Here is a 17,452-nt window from a genome sequence, read left to right on the forward strand (position 1 = left end):
AGGTGCTTGGAAGAGAGACCCCCCCAACCAGGGCCTGAGTGGGAGCAGGGGCTGGAGGGGTCCTGGCCTTGTTTGGACATGGGGCACCTCTGAGCTTCCTTCCCTGAGTCTGTGACGTGACTGGGGCCAGGTGTCCAAAGCTCTTCCTGTGACACCACCTCTGGGCTGGGTAGGGGGCCTGGAGCTTCTGCCAGGCAGCGGGACCCCAACCTGCCTGACCACCGAGGATCTGAGACGCCTCTTATTTGGAAGATGGTTCTGGTTTGGCTGGAGGGAGGGGGTAGAACAGTAGGAACATGTCTGGCCAGGGGCTGAGGACTTAAGTTCCCCGAGATGAATTTCGTTCACTGTGACTTTCAAGAGGTGAATTTCCGTCAAGCTGACCCTCACTCATGACCTCATCCTGCCATCAGGTCAGACCCTGTGAACCCGGGGACCTCCCTGAAGCTCATGGAAATCCAGAAAGAAACACCTAGTACATGTTGGGGCTAAGCATGTACCTGGGTTGTTTGCCAACAGGCAACAACCTTGTGCCCACTTGACAGTTGTAAAGACTGAGGCTCACAAAACAGTGTCACTCAGAGTGTGACATTGAAACAGCAGGTGTGGCTGGCTCCAAACACCCTGCTCCCAGGCCCCATCCCCCATCCCCCATCCCCATTATCAGCCTGTCCCTGGCTCTGGGGACTCCAGCTGGGCTTGTGGTCTGGGCTCAGAGTCACCAGTGACTTCTGGCCTCTCCATGTGCCCCAGGGGGAAGCCAGGGAGGGGAAGGGCCACCAAGTCCCAGGGGCCTTGCGTTTTCCCCTTGAAATCTGAGTACTCTCAGAGGGCTCTCGGTTTCAGAGATGGGTTTCACTGGGGCTTCCATGAAGCAGGGGTTCACTCAGAGTGAGAGTGCAGGGCCCCGAGGCTCCATAGGGCTCCCTGAACCCCGAGAGAGTGTAGCCTCTTGAGATTCCTTGGGGCTTCCAAGGAAGGGCTGCCGAGGGCCCTGGGAACAGACCCCGCAGGTCCCTGTCCTCACTGGGAACGTCCTTAGAGGAGAGGCACTTGCAGCAGCTTGGGGAGAGGGGCACCTTCTTCATCCTGGGCCCCCTGAGCCTGGGCAGGGGGCGGGGAAGTCAGAGAGGAATTTAGGGAGGCAGTTTCTGACCAACCCCTTTGCACATCCTGTATGATATGGACACCTCATTACCTCTCCGAGCTGCCTTGCCCTATTAGTTAGCTGGAATTCTTTTTTTTTCTTCCACTTTTTTTTTAAATTAAGGTATTATGTGTGTACATATCTTACCATTGCCCCCCCCCACCCCACTCCCATACATGCCCTCACCCCCCCAGAGTTTTGCGTCCATTGGTAATGCTTATAGGTATGCATACAAGTCCTTCAGTTGATCTCTTATCTCCCCCACCTCTCCCTAACCATCCCGCTGTAATTTGACAGTCTGTTTGACGCTTTACTGTCTCTGTATCTATCTTTTTGTTCATCGGTTTATAATGTTCTTTATTATCCATAAATGAGTGAGATCATGTGGTAATTTTCTTTCATTGACTGGCTTATTTCACTTAGCATAATGTTCTCCAATTCCATCCAGGTTGCTGCAAATGGTAAGAATTCCTTCTTTTTTATGGCAGCATAGAATTCCATTGTGTAGATGTACCATAGTTTGCTGATCCAGTCATCTGCTGACGGGCACCTAGGCTGTTTCCACATCTTAGCTATTGTAAATTGTGCTGCTATGAACATAGGGGTGCATATATCCTTTCTGATTGGTGTTTCTAGTTTCTTAGGATATATTCCCAGGAGTGGGATTACTGAGTCAAATGGGAGTTCCATTTTCAGTTTTTTGAGGAAACTCCATAGTGTTCTCCATAGTGGCTGCACCAGTCTGCATTCCCACCAGCAGTGCACGAGGGTTCCTTTTGGAATTCTTAGAAAATTCTTAAAATTCTTTCAGCTGCTGCTCCTCACTGCACCTCCATCCCCTTCTCTGTGGTCCTGGCTCCAAATATTTCACACCTCCCATATTTATCAAGTGCTTATCCTAGAAAAGTGTGGACACGGGGGACACGGACCTAGAGTGGTCACTGTAGTGTAGGTGAAAACGCAGAGTGCTGGGAACCCAGAAGAAGCGCCTGGCCTAGCTGAGAGGGGTCAATCTGGTGAGCTTCCTGTAGGAGGTAACATCTATGCTAAGTCGTGAAGGATGGGTGAGATTCAGCCCAAAAAGAGATGAGGAAAGAGAAGAATGTTCCAGGCAGGAGGAACAGCATGTGGTGAGAAAACATCTTTTGTGCAAACGAAGAGGTTCTAAGTGCTAGAACGGTATGATTGATGAGGGGTATTGGTCATGCTGAGGCCAGAATAGAGAGGTGCCAGGAGCAGTGATTCAGTTGGGAGGGAAGTGTGACAACTCATTTCTCACAGAGGTTATGAGTCCACCTTTATTTCATATCGCCTAATTGCTTTTCCAGGAAGCAATTCACACCTCCACCTTCTAGGTACACAAGTGCCCATCTCACCACATCCTTGGTTAGTGTTGAGTTTTATAATTTTTAAAAAATCTTTGCCAATTTCAGCAGGAAAAAAACCCCAAAACTGTATCTCATTGTATAAATGAAAACAAATGAGTATTTCTCTGGTAAGGGTTGAGAGGGGTGGGGGGTGGGGGCCAACAAATTTTTAGATGTTCATTGGCCACCCAAATGCCGCCTCTTGCCTGTGAATGTTAGCGCGTCTTAGAACCAGTGGAGAGTTCGTGGTCATTTTAGTTCCCCTCTTCGCACAAAACAAATGGAAACTTGTAGGCTGCCCTCTGGCCAAGTGGGTGGGGGAACTGTGAGGCAGCCAACGCACTCTCTTTTTATAAAATTTAAATGTTTATTTTTTTATTACAGTTGACACGCAATATTATATGAGTTTGAGGTGTCTAGCATAGACACCTTCAAGAAGTCTAGCACCCACCTGACACTGAATAGTTATTACAATATTATTGACTATATTCCCTATGCTGTACTTTACATCCCCGTGACTGTTTTGTAACTATCAATTTGTACTTCTTAATCCATTCACCCTTTCACCCAGTCCCCCATCCCTGCTCCCACCTGGCAACCATGTTTTTTCTGTGTATCTATGAGTTTGTTTCTATTTTGTTTATTTTGTTTTTTAGTTTCCCCATATTAGTGAAATTATTTGATGTTTGTCTTCCTCTCTCTGACTTACTTTACTTAGTATAGTACCCTCTAGGTCCATCCACGTTGTCCCAAATGGTAAGATTTCATCCTTTTTTTATGGCTGAGTAATATTCTATTGTATGTGTACCACATCTTCTTTATTCAGTTATCTATTGATTTACATTTAGGTTTCTTCCATATCTATTGTAAATAATCCTGCCAGGAACAGAGGGATGCTTATGTCTTTTCTAATTAGTGTTTTGATTTTTTTTTCGGATAAATACCCAGAAGTGGAATTGCAGAGTCATAGGGTAATTCTATTTCTAATTTTTTGAGGAAACGCCATACTGTTCTCCATAGTGGCTACACCAAGTCTCAATCCCACCAACAGTGCACGAGCTGAGGGTTCCCTTTTCTCCACATCCTTGCTAACATTTCTTGTTAAGTTCGATGTTAGCTGTGAGTTTGTCATATATGGTCTTTATTATGTTCAAGCATGTTCTTTGAATTCCCATTTTCTGAGTGTTTTCATCATAAATTAATGCTGGGTTTTGTCAAAACCTTTTTATGCATCTATTGATATGATCATATGATTTTTTATTTTTACGTAGTGCATTATGTTACTTGATTTGTAGTGTATTATGTTACTTAATTTTGTTTGATGTTGAACCAGACTTGTATCTCAGATATAAATCCCACTCAATCATGGTGTATGATAATTTTAATGTATTGCTGAATTCGGTTTGCTCATATTTTGTTGAGAAGTTTTGCATTTATGTTCATCAGGGATATTGGCTGATAATTTTCTTTCTTTGAAGATGTTTTCATTTAGTTTTGGAGTTAACAAAATACTGGCCTAATAACCTAAGTTTGGTGTCTTCCCTCCTCTTGAAATTTTTGGAGTAGTTTGAGAAGAGTAGTTACTAATTCTTTGAATGCTTGGTAAACTCTACCTGGGAACTATGAAATGAAATGAGCTCTGGGTATGGTCACAGACGTCTAGTGGGAGAAGGCTCTATACCACCACCAAATATAAGCCATCTGGTCCAGGACTTTGTTAGTTTTTTTTATTTTTTATTACTGCTTCAATTTTGTTGGTTGTAATAAGTTCTATTCAGATTTTCTGTTTCTTCTTGAATCAGTTTTGGAAGATTGTGTATTTCTAGGAATTTCTCTATACTTTTCAGATTGTTCAATTTGTTGGCATATAATTGCTTGTAATATTTTCTTACAACCCTTTGTATTTCTCTGGTGTTAGTTGTTACTTCTCCTCTTTCATTTCTTATTTTATTTATCCGGGTCCTCTCTCGTATTTTCTTGATGAGTCTGGCTAAGGCTTTATCAATCTTTTTTGATATTTTCAAAGAACCAGCTCTTGGTTTCATTGGTTCTTTGTATCATTTTAGATTCTATTTTGGTTATTTCCACTCTGATTGTTATTATTTCCTTCCTTCTACTCACTGAGGGATTTGTTTGTTGTTTTGTTTTTATAGTTCCTTCAGTTGTAAGATTATAAGTTTATTTGAGATTTTGTTTTGATTTGTTTTTTGAGGGAGGCCTATATTGCTATGATTTTCCGACTCATGACTGCTTTCACTGTGTCCTATAAGTCATTGTGTTTTCATTTTCATTTGTCTCAAGGTGTCTTTTTATTTCTTATGTTACTTAATTTTGTTTGATATTGAACCAGACTTGTATCCCAGGAATAAATCCCACTCAATCATGGTGTATGATAATTTTAATGTATTGAAATTTATTTTTAACCCACTCATTGTTTAGTAGCATGCTATTTAGCCTGCATGTGTTTGTGCATTTTTCAGGTTCTTTTTCTTGTCATTGATTTCTAGTTTCATACCACGTGGTCAGAGAAAATGATTGATATTATTTCAATCTTTTTAAATTTATTGAGACATTTTTTGTGGCCCAAGATGTGATCTATCCAGTAAAATGTTCTATGTGCACTTGAAAAGAATGTATATTCTGATGCTTGAGGGTGAAATGCTTGAAAAATATCAATTCAATGCATCTGTTCTAATGTGTCTTTTAAGGCTGCTGTTAGTTTCCTGGTTTTGGGTTCATCTCTGCCACTAAAATCCCATGTGACCTTGGTAAGTCCCTTTCCAGATCTGGGTCTTGGGTTTCCCTTCTACTAGTCAACCCATCACTTGAGTTTTGTAGCAACTATATTTTTCATTTCATAGTTCCAGCTGGTTCTTATTTATACCTACTTGTTTTTGTTGTATAATCTCCTATTCTTCTTTTATGGCTGTTATCCCATCCTTTATATTTTTGAGTAACTTAATCTATTTTTGTACTAGATTTTAATATTGTACAGTATTCTCTATTTCCTCTGGTATAAATTCTTCAAGTTGGGGAGTTTGTGGGAGCTTCATGAAGTAGTTGTGAATTTTTCATCTCTTTGAGAGTCTTCTGAGAGTGTGTACTCTTGACCTCACATATTAGGTGGCACTGTACTTCCATGGGTGGGGCACCCTTGCCATTGGGCACATCTGCTTTGGTTCTGCTTCCTTATCATCTTCCTGTCTTTTTTAAGTGTTTGGGGAGGAGGGAGGCAGTTTCAATGTGTATTTGATCTACCACCTTCAAAGGAAATCCAGTTTTAGCATCTATAAACGGACACTGTTGTGTTGGGTGGTCTCTGAGGGTTCTCACAGAAATTCTCAACATAGATAACCACAGGGGTATGGTCACAGACGTCTAGTGGGAGAAGGCTCTATACCACCACCAAATATAAAAATAGCTGTGTGGGCCATTTTCTATTGTTATTACCGTCTCTTCGCATATCTGATCTTATTTGTTCTTTACATAACCAATGGTGCTACTATTATCCTTGTCTTACGGATGATACATTGGAAGCCCAAGCACACTCAGCTGGAAAGCAGAATTTGAATCCATTTAGAGCAGGATTAAGCTCTTACCTCTCTTCACCCATTACATCATCCCAGCAGCTTGGGTACTCATTACAGCCCTGATCCATTGTTATTAGTGCAGTTTCTGGACACTTTGCCCCTCTGTTTATTTAGAGGTACTAAATAAACTCAAAACTGTGTCCCCAGCCCCAGCCAGCCAGGTGGCTCAGTTGGTTGGAGCATTGTTCAGTACACAAAAAGATGAAAAGCGTTGCAAGTTCCATTCCCAGTCAGGGCACATACCTAAGTTGCTGGTATGTAAGGTAGCCGATCAATGTTTCTCTCTCTCTCTCTCTCTCTCTCTCTCTCTCTCTCTCTCTCTCTCTCATCAATAAACATATACTCAGGTGAGGATTTAAAAAAATTTTTTTAGCAACAACAAAAAAGACTGTGTCCTGTCCTAGCCGCTTTGGCTCAGTGGATAGAGCATTAGCTCACAGACTAAAGGATCCTGGGTTCAACTCCAGTCAAGGGCATGTACCTCAATTGCAGGCTTGATCCCCAGCCCTGGTTGGGGCATGTGCAGGAGGCAAAAATCAATGTGTCTCTCTCACATCGATGTTTCTCTCTCTCTCTGCCTCTCCCCTCCCTTCCACTCTCTCTACAAAAATCAATGGGAAAATGCCTTTCAGTGAGGATTAACAACAACAACAACAACAACAAGACTGTGTCCTCAGTGTAAGAAGGGAAAAGTGTGTTAGAAAAGGTGTGGCTCTGGAGTCTGGCTGTGCTGACTCAGGCAAGTCACTTGACCTCTCAGAGCCTCGGTTTGTGATGAGTGCAAATGGTGACATTGCTTGTGCCAGACACATAGCAGGTGCTTCCTTGGAGGAAAGCAGACTAGAGTAGCGATGGGGGAATCATGAGCATTGATGCGTCAAGTCCCAAAAGTGTTTTTGGGGCCAGAGGGAGGAGAAGGTTTTCATGGGCACAAAGAGATAATGAATTCCAACATGGAAAGGTTCCGTGAGGTTGGATATTAGCTCCATTCCAGAAGGGCTTTCTTGACCTTGACAGCTGACCCAGCCTCACAGGGGTGACTTTAGAGTGAATGAGCTCCCTGTCATGCAGAGGAAACAAGCAGAGCTTTGATTGCCACTGGTCAGGGAGGCTGAAGAGGCTGATGGGGCTGAATTTGACTGGGCCATCTTTGGGGGATACCCTTTATCTGTTTCCTCACCCACTGGATGCTGTTTCCCAAGGAGCGTTCCCTATCTCACCGCCCCCCATTAGCACGGCCTTTCTGTGACCACAGGAAGGCCCAGCCCAACCCGACCCAACCCAACCCTCACTGCGTCTTCTCTAAATAAACTCCGGCAGCGGAGCTATCTACCTCGCCATCTCCCTAGAGGTGTGGGAGGTGGTGGTTAGAGGACCTCTGGCCAAGCCACAGAGAGGCGTGCCTCAAGCAGAGAGACAGCCTGGCCCTCCTCTATCTGACCATCACCCCATGCACGGACTTCTTCCTTGGGCAACTGCTGGTTTTGAATTGGCGTAACAGAACCCTGTTCTGTGTCTCCCTCCCTTTCCAGCCCAGCTGGACCCTGGTCCAGTCATCTCTGGGCTTGCCTGCCACCCCATGATGTCTTCCAGAGCCAGGTTGGTGCCTCCCATGCACTGGCCCCAGGGCTCTGACACGTGCCTTTGACCTCCATGCTGATTCACATCAACTCCTGGGCTCTGGTCAGCATCCTTGAAGTTAGAATGGTGGTCAGTACCCTGTCTGAGGGCCCCCCAGGACATGGCCAGGCGGGTGGCAGGAGGATGCTGTGGCTACTGGGGCAAGGATGCTGAGTGAGAGCTGGTCTGGGGACTTATTTTGGCTGGGGCTTAGATGAGCTGTGTGGGTGGTGAAAGACCCCGGCGCAGCCCTCTAAGGAAGAGAGAACCCATTCAGGCTCATGGCATTCCATTCTCAGGGTCCTGCCCTTGAGCATTACTTTATCTGCTCATTTGTTCCTTCATTCACATTTCACTCATCCTTTTTTAAAAAATATATATTTTATTGATTTTTTACAGAGAGGAAGGGAGAGGGATAGAGAGTTAGAAACATCGATGAGAGAGAAACATCGATCAGCTGCCTCCTGCATACCTCCTGCTGGGGATGTGCCCGCAACCAACGTACATGCCCTTGACCGGAATTGAACCTGGGACCCCTCAGTCCACAGGCCGACGCTCTATCCACTGAGCCAAACTGGTTAGGGCATCCTTTTTTTAAAATTAAATTTATTATGGTAAAAATGATTGAGGTGACATTTTTATTCAAATACTCGTGCATTCATTGGTTCATGCAAAAACTATTCATGCATTCATTGGCTCATCCAAAAATATTCATGCATTCATTGGTTCATTCTAAAAAAAACATTCATGCATCCATACACTGGTTTGTCCAAAAAAAAAAAAATTCATGTAGTATCTTCCTCACTTGTTTATTTTCATCCTCTGTGGGAAGATGGGTGTGAACTGAGCACTGCTTTTAGGAATCTAAGAGTTCACACTTTTATAAGCTTATGCCAGAATTCTAAGGTTGCAATCTGTGTGTGTTTGTGGGGAAGAGTGTTCAGGGCATTGGCTAGGACTAGGAGTTTTCAGTGGAGGTCCAGGTGTGGGTACTGTTTCCCACATGGCGACAGCATTTTTCATTCCCACCAACAGTTCACAAGTGTTCTAATCTCTCCACATCCTGTCCAACACTTGCTGTCTTCTGATAGTTGCATCAGATTTGTTGTGAGGTGGTATCTCACTGTAGTTTTGAATTGCATTTGCCTAATGATGAGTGGTGTTTAACATTTTCTCATTGTCTTACTGGCCATGTGTAAATCTTCTTTGATAAAATGTCTCATCAAGTCCTATACCCACTTTTGAATCAGGTTTTTGTTGCTGTTGTTGAGTTTTAGGAGTTTTCTATATATTCTGGATATTAATCCCTTATGTGATTTGCAAATATTTTCTCCTATTCTGTGGGTTGTCTTTTTTACTTTGTGAATAGTATCTTTGATGTATGAAATTTAAAAATGTTTATGATGTCATATTTGTGTATTTTTCTTTGTTACCTGTAGGCACAATATTATGTCTTTAAAAATCTGTCAGTGAATGAATAGAAAGTTAGATGGATGGGTGAATGAGTGTATGCTAAACAGATGCTTGTATGAATGGATGGGGGATAGGTGGATATTTGAATGAGTGTATGGAGAGATAAATAAGATGGTGGATGGGTGGATAAATGGACAAATGGGTGGATGGGGAGTTAGTTGGGAGGTTGGTAGAAGAGGTTGTACAGTTGAGTGAGTGGATGAGTAAATAGATGACCTTATGAATGGATGGGCAGGCATTAAACTGGTCACAGATGGAGATCTTGGTATACAAATGGGCACAGTTCAGATAAATTGTGAATTATTTTCTGACCCCAACTTGACTTAGATTAACTCTGTGGACAATTATTCTCTCTTTCTAGGTTCAGGCTTTCTTCTGCTTCCTCCAGAGCCTCTAAGAATCTCACCCTGGAGCTCAGGTTGAACTGTGCCCTTGGTTTGTCTGCTGACCTTCTCAGGGGTAAGAACGTTGGGGAAGGAACCCTCCCAAAGGTTATAGTGCCCACTGCCCTCCCCCACCCATGACTGTGGTCGCCTTTCCCAGCAGAGTGGCTTCTCTCTCGCGGCCTCATCCACGCCTTCATCAGGCATCAAACCATCCCAGGAGCTCCCATTCTCTCAAATCCACCCCTGTCTGCCCCCACACTGGTCTCCGGACAAATTCCCATTGCACCTGCACCCCTCCTGCACGGGGGAAGGTGGAGGGTAAATGAGAGGGAGGGGTCCTCCAGGTCAGCCTCCTGCTGCCAGGCCAAGACCTCTTCCCTGTTCCTCAGGTCCCCCAGGTAGCCATGGATTTGGGTCTCTTGGGCCTGCCAGATGCACTCCAAGGTCGCAGCAAGATCCTGCAGGGAGCGCGGGGCAGGGGCCCGGCCTTGCGCAGGCAGCGGGAGTTCCTGCCGGAAGAGAAGAAGGACACGGTTTACTGGGAGAAGCGGCGGAAGAACAACGAAGCAGCCAAGAGGTCCCGGGAGAAGCGGCGCCTCAATGACCAGGCCCTGGAGGGCAGGCTGGCCGCAGTGATCCAGGAGAACGCTCTGCTCAGGGCTGAGCTGAGGGCGCTCAAGCGTCACCTTGGCCTCCTGTCCCCCGCTGGCACCGCCCGGAGCCTGCCCGTGCAGGCTCTGCTGTGGACGTCCCCCTGGACGGAACACGCCCTCCCCGGGGCTGGACCACTCCCAGCTCTGCCTGGCTCGCATGGCTGCGTCTTGAGGCCGTGCTGCCTGGACGCTGGGGTTCCAGGATGCCAGGCCTGCCAAGTGGCTCACAGGTGGACTGGCCTGGCCACTTCCTCCAGGTTCCCCCAGGACCCTGCCCCCACCGACCCCAAGAGAATGGATGTGGATGTGGCCTTGCAAGCTGCTGTCCCAGCCAAGACCTTCTTCAGCTGCCACATCCTGGGTGGGCATGGGGGACCCAGACCTGAGCTCTGGCCCTGCTGGGGGCTATGGTCTCCTGTGCAAACTGGTTGCCAGGCCTCGGGGCCCTCAGAGGTGTTACTCACACCCACTGCTGATCCCATGGGGTTGCCATCTGGGATGGCCAGCTCTCCCCCAGGGAACCATCCCGGGCGTCTGGCTCAGCCCTCGCTGCCCCATAAACTGCGCATCAAGTCCCGAGCCTGTGGCAGAGCACCTGGAGGCTGCAAGGGGGGGCAGGGACCCCTCTGAGGGCTTTCCCTGGGCAGGGCCAGGACTGCAAGGGGGGGGGGCGGTTTGAGCATGGGTTATATGGGGGGGATGAGTGGCTTGGCCTTGACCCGGCTCCTAGTACTGGGCAAGGCCTGTGAGAAGCAGGGGTGAGGGGCTGGTGGGGGAGTCTACTTCTCAGTGACCAGGCCTCTAGAAGGAGGTATGGGGTTCTATCTTGGGTCATACCATGGCTCCTGTCCTGTGTAAAATATGTGCATTGGGTAATTACCTCTTCCTTCCTTCCTTCCTTCCTTCCTTCCTTCCTTCCTTCCTTCCTTCCTCCCTCCTTCCCTTCCATCTATCCATCCATCCGTCTGTTCTTTCATTCATTTACCAGTATTCATTTAATTGCTCATTTTTGTACTCATTTGTTTATCATTTGTTCATTGATTCATTCTCTCATTTATTTACAATTCACTTGTCCCCACACCCACCCACTTATGATCTTGGTGCTCCTCCCTCTGTGCTCAGCATAGTGACAAGTAGGAAGACACCCTCCTGGCTTTGGGGTGTTTACTGGGAGAAGCGGTGGGTGTTATGGGCGTGGTGATGGTGGTTTGGGGACAAATACACCGAGGACCATGCCGAAGGAGGAAGGAATGTCTCAAGATGTCCCAATGCTCCTATTTTTGCGTTCTCTTGGCGGTTCGCTTACCACCTACTTTGGGGATCGATTTACCTACTCCAGTGGCTGCCTCTGTGTCCTGGGTCAGGACTGGGAGTCACCGGAAGAGGTCGGCAGTGCCTGAGGGGGCCAGTTTCCTCTCTCCCGGCTGCTTACTGCCCAGCACACACACTCCCGCTGGGAGGGAGAAGGGCCCACTCTTCAGGAAAGGTTTCCCAGGGACCCCGAAGACCCAGAGCTCATCAAAGCCTTATCCCAACTCAGTTTCTCACTCAGGCCCCTCTATTTAAAACAACAGCAACAAACCATATAGTTTTAAAGCTCTTATTAGATTCTGGATTTTAAAAAAGACCCAACTCCCATTATGGGCAGAGATGTGGGAGGTCCTCTAGGCTGATGCCCTCGCTGAGCCCTGAACACCCTGGTCAGCTGGCTCGCTGGCCTCAGGTGCCCCCCTACCAAGCGCAGGCCTCCAAGGGTTTATCACAATCACAAATGTGTGCAGCCCAGGAGCCCTGCTCCTGCTGGGCAGTGCAGGGAGCCCCGCACAGCACAGCTCCGCCCCCCTCCGCCAGCTCACCATTTGTTCTGGTTCTTCACCTGGTGCTCAGCCCTCCAGCTGGAGCAGAAAACAAGCTCCCGTTGAAGATGAGGCCACATTTCTGTTTTGCCTACGAGGATTCACAGAGACAAGGATTCCTAGTGGTCGCAGCTGCAGCAGTCAGACATGGGGGGGGGGGTGTGGGGGAGGGGAGGATCAGCCAGCACCTGCCCTTCCAAACACCTATGCTGCCAGCTCAGGCTCTGCCCCTGGACACAGGTGGGTGGGGAGTCCCCAGTGTCCTGCCTTCTCCCCACCTTTAAGCTTGGCTTAGAGCCTCACACCCCCCAAGAGAGTCATGGGGAGGCAGGAAGGAGCGCTGCCTGAACGAGGCAATGCTGGCCTGTCTCTCCCCAGCCAGCTCTCACAGCTGCGAGGGGTAGACTGAGGTTGCCTAGGAGCCAACTCTCAACACAAAGATGCTGCACATCCGCTGTGGCTGGTCCTTCGGAAGCCTCTAATGCAGCTCTGCTTCTGACTGAGGGGAGAGTTAAACCCTAAGGGGAGAGGAAAGGAGGGAGCGGGTGCAGCGGAGTAGTATCCGCTGCTGGGAGATGTGGGTGGCTTGGTGCTTTTGGTGATGCCACCCTGCCAAGTGTGTCCAAGGTGTCTGAGGTGTCTGGGCACAGCACACTCACACCCCATGGACTCAGGGGAGTGAGCGCTGGCCACCTTGGGGTCACGCTCACCCCCTTTGACCTTCCAGCACCAGTTGCAAAAGGCCAGAGAATTGTCTGCCTAAAGCAAATCATAGAATTTCCCCAGCGTCTATTGATGAGTGGCCGCCCAGTCTAGGGATGGAGAACTCACTGCCTGCAAAACCCTGACACCTTTCCTTTTCTAGAGTAAAAACCTGCTTCTTGCCAACTTCTACCTCTAATCCCGCTCTTACCTCAGGGGGTCACTCAGAACCCCCTCCCTCACCCCTCCTCTGTTTGGAAGCAGCTGGGGTGGTGGAAGGAGACTCTGGTTTTTCCTTGCAAAGTAGAGATCAGCACACTTGCTCAGATGGTTTGAGAATATGAAATCTCATTTACTGTGTGTATAACACCTCAGACCCAGCAAATGTCGAACAAATGTCAACTCCCCTCTCTTCCCTTCCTTCTTAGGAAGCTCTCAGCTGCCCAGCCCCAGAGCAGTGCAATCATCAGGGGAAATGTACTCTCATTCTTCAAAATCCCCTTCATCTGGCCTGCTCTTGTTATTATTGTCAATGGTGTTTAAATAGGATGACTCTTGGAACTGAATACTAATCATTTCTTATTCATCAAATACATATATTTCATCAAGAAATATTTTCTGAGCTTCCAGAACGTGTCAAACAGGAAATGGATAAGGAAGGACGTGCTCCAGACTAAGGAGTTTGCAAAAGGAAACTTGTCCGAGTTTCTAGAACATTCCCTCTAGACATGTCGATTACTCTCCTGTGTTGGGCTCTGTGGCCCCTGCCCAAAGCTAATGGACTGCTGGCCGCCTTCCATGTGGCTGCCTGGCAGCTGCTAAAAGGACTCTAGTGCCATGCCCCACCCTGCAGTATCCACGGGCCCCTCAGGTTATGTCCGTCACAATCATGATTGACTTGGGGACTACGTTTTAAGACATTGTGCAACCATGTGATCCAGTTCCTCTTCCACCCATCCTTGAAGGCCGGTGAGATCTCTTTGGCTGTGAATACATGACCTTTCTTCCTGCTTCGGGTCTGTCTAGCCATTGTAAAGGGTGCAATAAACCCTGAATGGAAGTCTGCACCATCACTGGTGATGCCAGGGGCAGACAGAAAATGAGCTGAAAGTGCTGATGAGGCCACATTCTCTGTCTTGTCTATAAGGATTCAGAGACATCCTGGCTGAATCCTGTGTTCCCTGGATTCTTGCTACTCAAATCATGGTCCACAGACCAGCAGCCACAGCCTCACCTGGGAGCTTGTTAGGAGTGAAGAATCTCAGGCCCCACCTGGGACTGGTGAATCAGAACCTGCCTTTTACCAAGATCCCTGGGAGATCCACAGTAGAGTTTGAGAAGCATCAGTTCAGAGCAGGGCTGGCAAACTTTCTGTATGGGGGTCAGAAAGTGAATATGTTTTTGCTCTGTGGGACAGACAGCCACTGTTGTATCGACTTCACTCTGTCATTGTTGCTTGAAAGCCATAGACAATGTGGAAACAAGTGGATGGAGCTGTGTTTCAATAAAATTTATTTCCCAAAACACATGTGGCCGGAATTGGCCTGTAGGCCAAAGTTGGCTGATGGTGTATACACATGAGTAGAATCACAGATCCTAAGAGATACCTGTCCTCAACCTGGATATTGCCTAAGTGTTCCACACAGTGGTATTTCCAATTTATAGTCCCTCGTAAAAGAAGTTTAAGTTCTGCCAACAGTTGGTTTTGATGGACTGTTTGACTTTTGACAATCCGGTGTGTAAAATGATTTTAACCTGTTGAACATCTTTGCCAAAATCGGTTGGCCACTTGAGTTTCCTCATCTATAATTGCCTGTTCTGCTGGGATATTTACCTTTTTCTTATTGATTTCTCAGAGCTCTTTATATATTCTAGATATACATCCTTTGTCACTTATGAACATCATTTTTTACTTGTCTTTTCATTTTATTCCTTCCTGTTGTGTTTTGTTGTACAAAAGTTGGAAAATCAGATATAGCCAAATTTATCAACCTTTTATGATTTGTATAGTTTTGTTTTGCTTAAGAATCCTTCCATGTCTCAAAGTCATAAAGATAGCCTCCTAAATGTTTCTATAAATGTTTTAAAGTTTTGCTTTTCACATTTAGGCATTTCACATTTCCGTCTCTCTTGTATTCTATTGTATGAAGTGTCATTATTCAAACTTCCTTGATCAAAAGAATCACCTAGAGATACTTGTTTAATTACAGACCTCCTGAATTCAGACTTTCTAGGACTTGAAATATGCACTTTTTACTAGCAACCAGGATATTTTTATCATCCTGGTTGGTAAAAGTTGGCTTAGTGTTTAGCAGATGGTTTAGGTGCTGGGCAGGACCAGCATTCCACCTGGCTTCACGGTCTTGCACACATCACTGAGTCTCCCTTGAGAGACTTCTTATGAAGAGTAAATGAGAAGAAGTACATAAATGGCTTGGCACAGGGCCTTTCCCTGTGAACTGGGTTGCTTTATTCTCATGGTAAATGTAATCCTATTTCCCTTTTTGCTTTGGCTACCAGGGGACTCAGAGCTACATTTCTGGCTCAACCGTAATAGCAATTCATTCATTTATTCTAAAAATTCCTTTATTCACTTAGCAAATATTTATTGATCATATATTGTGTCTCAGACACCGAGGAAAGAACAGTGAACTAAATAGATGTGACTCCTGCCTCTGTGGTGCTTACAGCCAAGTGGAGGAGACAGATAGAAAAAAAGCATAATAGAATCTGTGGTGGTAAGTGTCACGGAGAATAAAGAAGTAGGGGACAAGGGAGAGGTAATGGTGGGTGGGTTATAAGAATTAAAATAAAGAGGTCAGGAAGGGCCTTGCTGAGAAGGTGACATTTGAGCAGAGACTTGAGGGAGTGAAGAATGTGCTGGAGGAAGAGGACTCAGTAGGCAGAGAGAACAGTCTCTGTAAAGTGCCCGACGAGTTGGAGAAACATGGAGGAGGCCCTTCTGGCTGGGGAGAGAGGGAGGAGGTAAAGACAGGGAGGTGATGGGGGGCAGGTCATGCAGGGCCTGTGGGTCCAGGTGAGGACTCTGTCTCCCTGTTTGAGTGAGATGGGGGTGCCGGGGAGTTTCTGAGCATATTTCTCCTGTAACTGTCCCTTCCCCTTCCCCCACACTCTATCCTGTGTGTGTGAGACTGAGTGAAAAATAAGTACACGCACCCCACAAGCACAGAGAGTTGGCTCATCATCTGAGGAAGGGGGTGACTGACCACAGTGTTGCTGTAACTCTCTCCCCACAGGCTACCCGCAGGCCCCTGAGCAAAATGCTCATCCAGTCCCTGCCTCTGACTCTGTCTGAGATATGAGGGAGGGGCAGGTAAAGCTGCTCCATGAAGTGGAATCATGGAAGGAAAAGGCAGATGTTTCTCTTTTCTTCTTTATAAAGCCCCCTTCCACTGAACAGCCATTTTGGACAAGCGTGGGAGGGTGGGTTCAGCTAAACAGGAAGAGCTGGAGATGAGCTGGAGATAAGGCGGCTCCAGCCTGTGGCAGTGGGGAGGACAGCCTGAAAGACCACAGGGTGAGAAGGAGGTAGAGAATTATGCCTGCCACACAGTTACCGTGAACACAAGGTCTGTCTGTCACCCGGGACAAGTGGCCTCCTTTCCCGCCACCTGGTCTGGGCCAGTGCCTGTGCCTTGGATTTTGTTTCATCCTCTGCAAAAGGGTTCATTATAATTATCCTCACTAATAGGTGGGTAAACTGAGGCTCAGAGCAGTTACATACCTTGCCTAACATCACAGAGCCAGCGGCAAATGAGCTCTTTCCTTCCTCATTACTGCACTGGCATCATGGCCAACGTTCTCTTCCTTGAACTGCTTCTCGGCCTCATTTTCTTGCTTGCTGTTCCCTCTCTGCAGCGCTTTTCCTCCCATCTTTTTTATTTTAATTTTTAAAAATTATTTTTATTTAAGTATAGTTGGTATACAATGGACTATAAGTTATATTAGTTTCAGGTGCAATTAGAGATTAGATATTTTTATACCTTACCATGTGATCACCCCACTAAGTCTTAGTAATCCTCTGTCTAGTAATCCTGTGTCAACATCCTCAGCCTTTACATGAGTCTCCTTTTCCATATTCAGGTCTTGGCTCACATGCTACTTCCTAAGGAAAGGCTTTCCATGAACATCCGCTCTAAAATACTTGTGGGTTATTTATGCTGGTGCTACACATAGTAGTTGTTCAATAAATATTTGTTGAATAAATAAACGAGTTGGGTATGAACCGTTGGTCTTCCGAGTAACGACTTTGACAGCAGTTAAATCCTGTGTCCCCAGGATCGGTAGTCTGTCTCCACCTCGAGGATGAAGACATCACAGGATGAGGGAGCCTGTCCCTCCGGTGCAGGAGCCCTGGTGATCGGTACAGGACCCGTCACACAGTAGGTGTGCCCTAAATGTTGTTGAATTGTATCTGAGATTCGACAAAGAACCCGAGACCACATGATGGGACAGAGGGAGACAAGGAAGAAGGAGGGTGTCACATGGGTCCTTCATTCATTCCTCATTTATTCTTTCATTTATTCACAACTTTCCGAGAGAATGAAACCAATTCCCTGCCCTCCTGAGCCTATGCTTTAAGACAGAGATGGATAACCACTGAGTGGACAGATATGTCAGGGTTATGCCATATGCTG

The 17,452-nt window shown here is 46.6% G+C and overlaps 1 protein-coding gene across 1 annotated transcript; it reads left to right on the forward strand.

Moving 5' to 3' along the window:
* Positions 1 to 9,987: 9,987 nt before the first annotated feature.
* NFILZ (NFIL3 like basic leucine zipper) lies at positions 9,988 to 10,866 on the forward strand (the record flags this gene model as incomplete). Its single annotated transcript, XM_079771030.1, has 1 exon — positions 9,988 to 10,866. One exon carries the CDS (start codon positions 9,988 to 9,990, stop codon positions 10,864 to 10,866), a length of 879 nt encoding a protein of 292 aa, XP_079627156.1.
* Positions 10,867 to 17,452: the final 6,586 nt, after the last annotated feature.

The sequence above is a fragment of the Cnephaeus nilssonii genome, assembly GCF_951640355.1.
Source record: "Cnephaeus nilssonii genome assembly, chromosome: 5".
NCBI lineage: Eukaryota > Metazoa > Chordata > Mammalia > Chiroptera > Vespertilionidae > Cnephaeus > Cnephaeus nilssonii.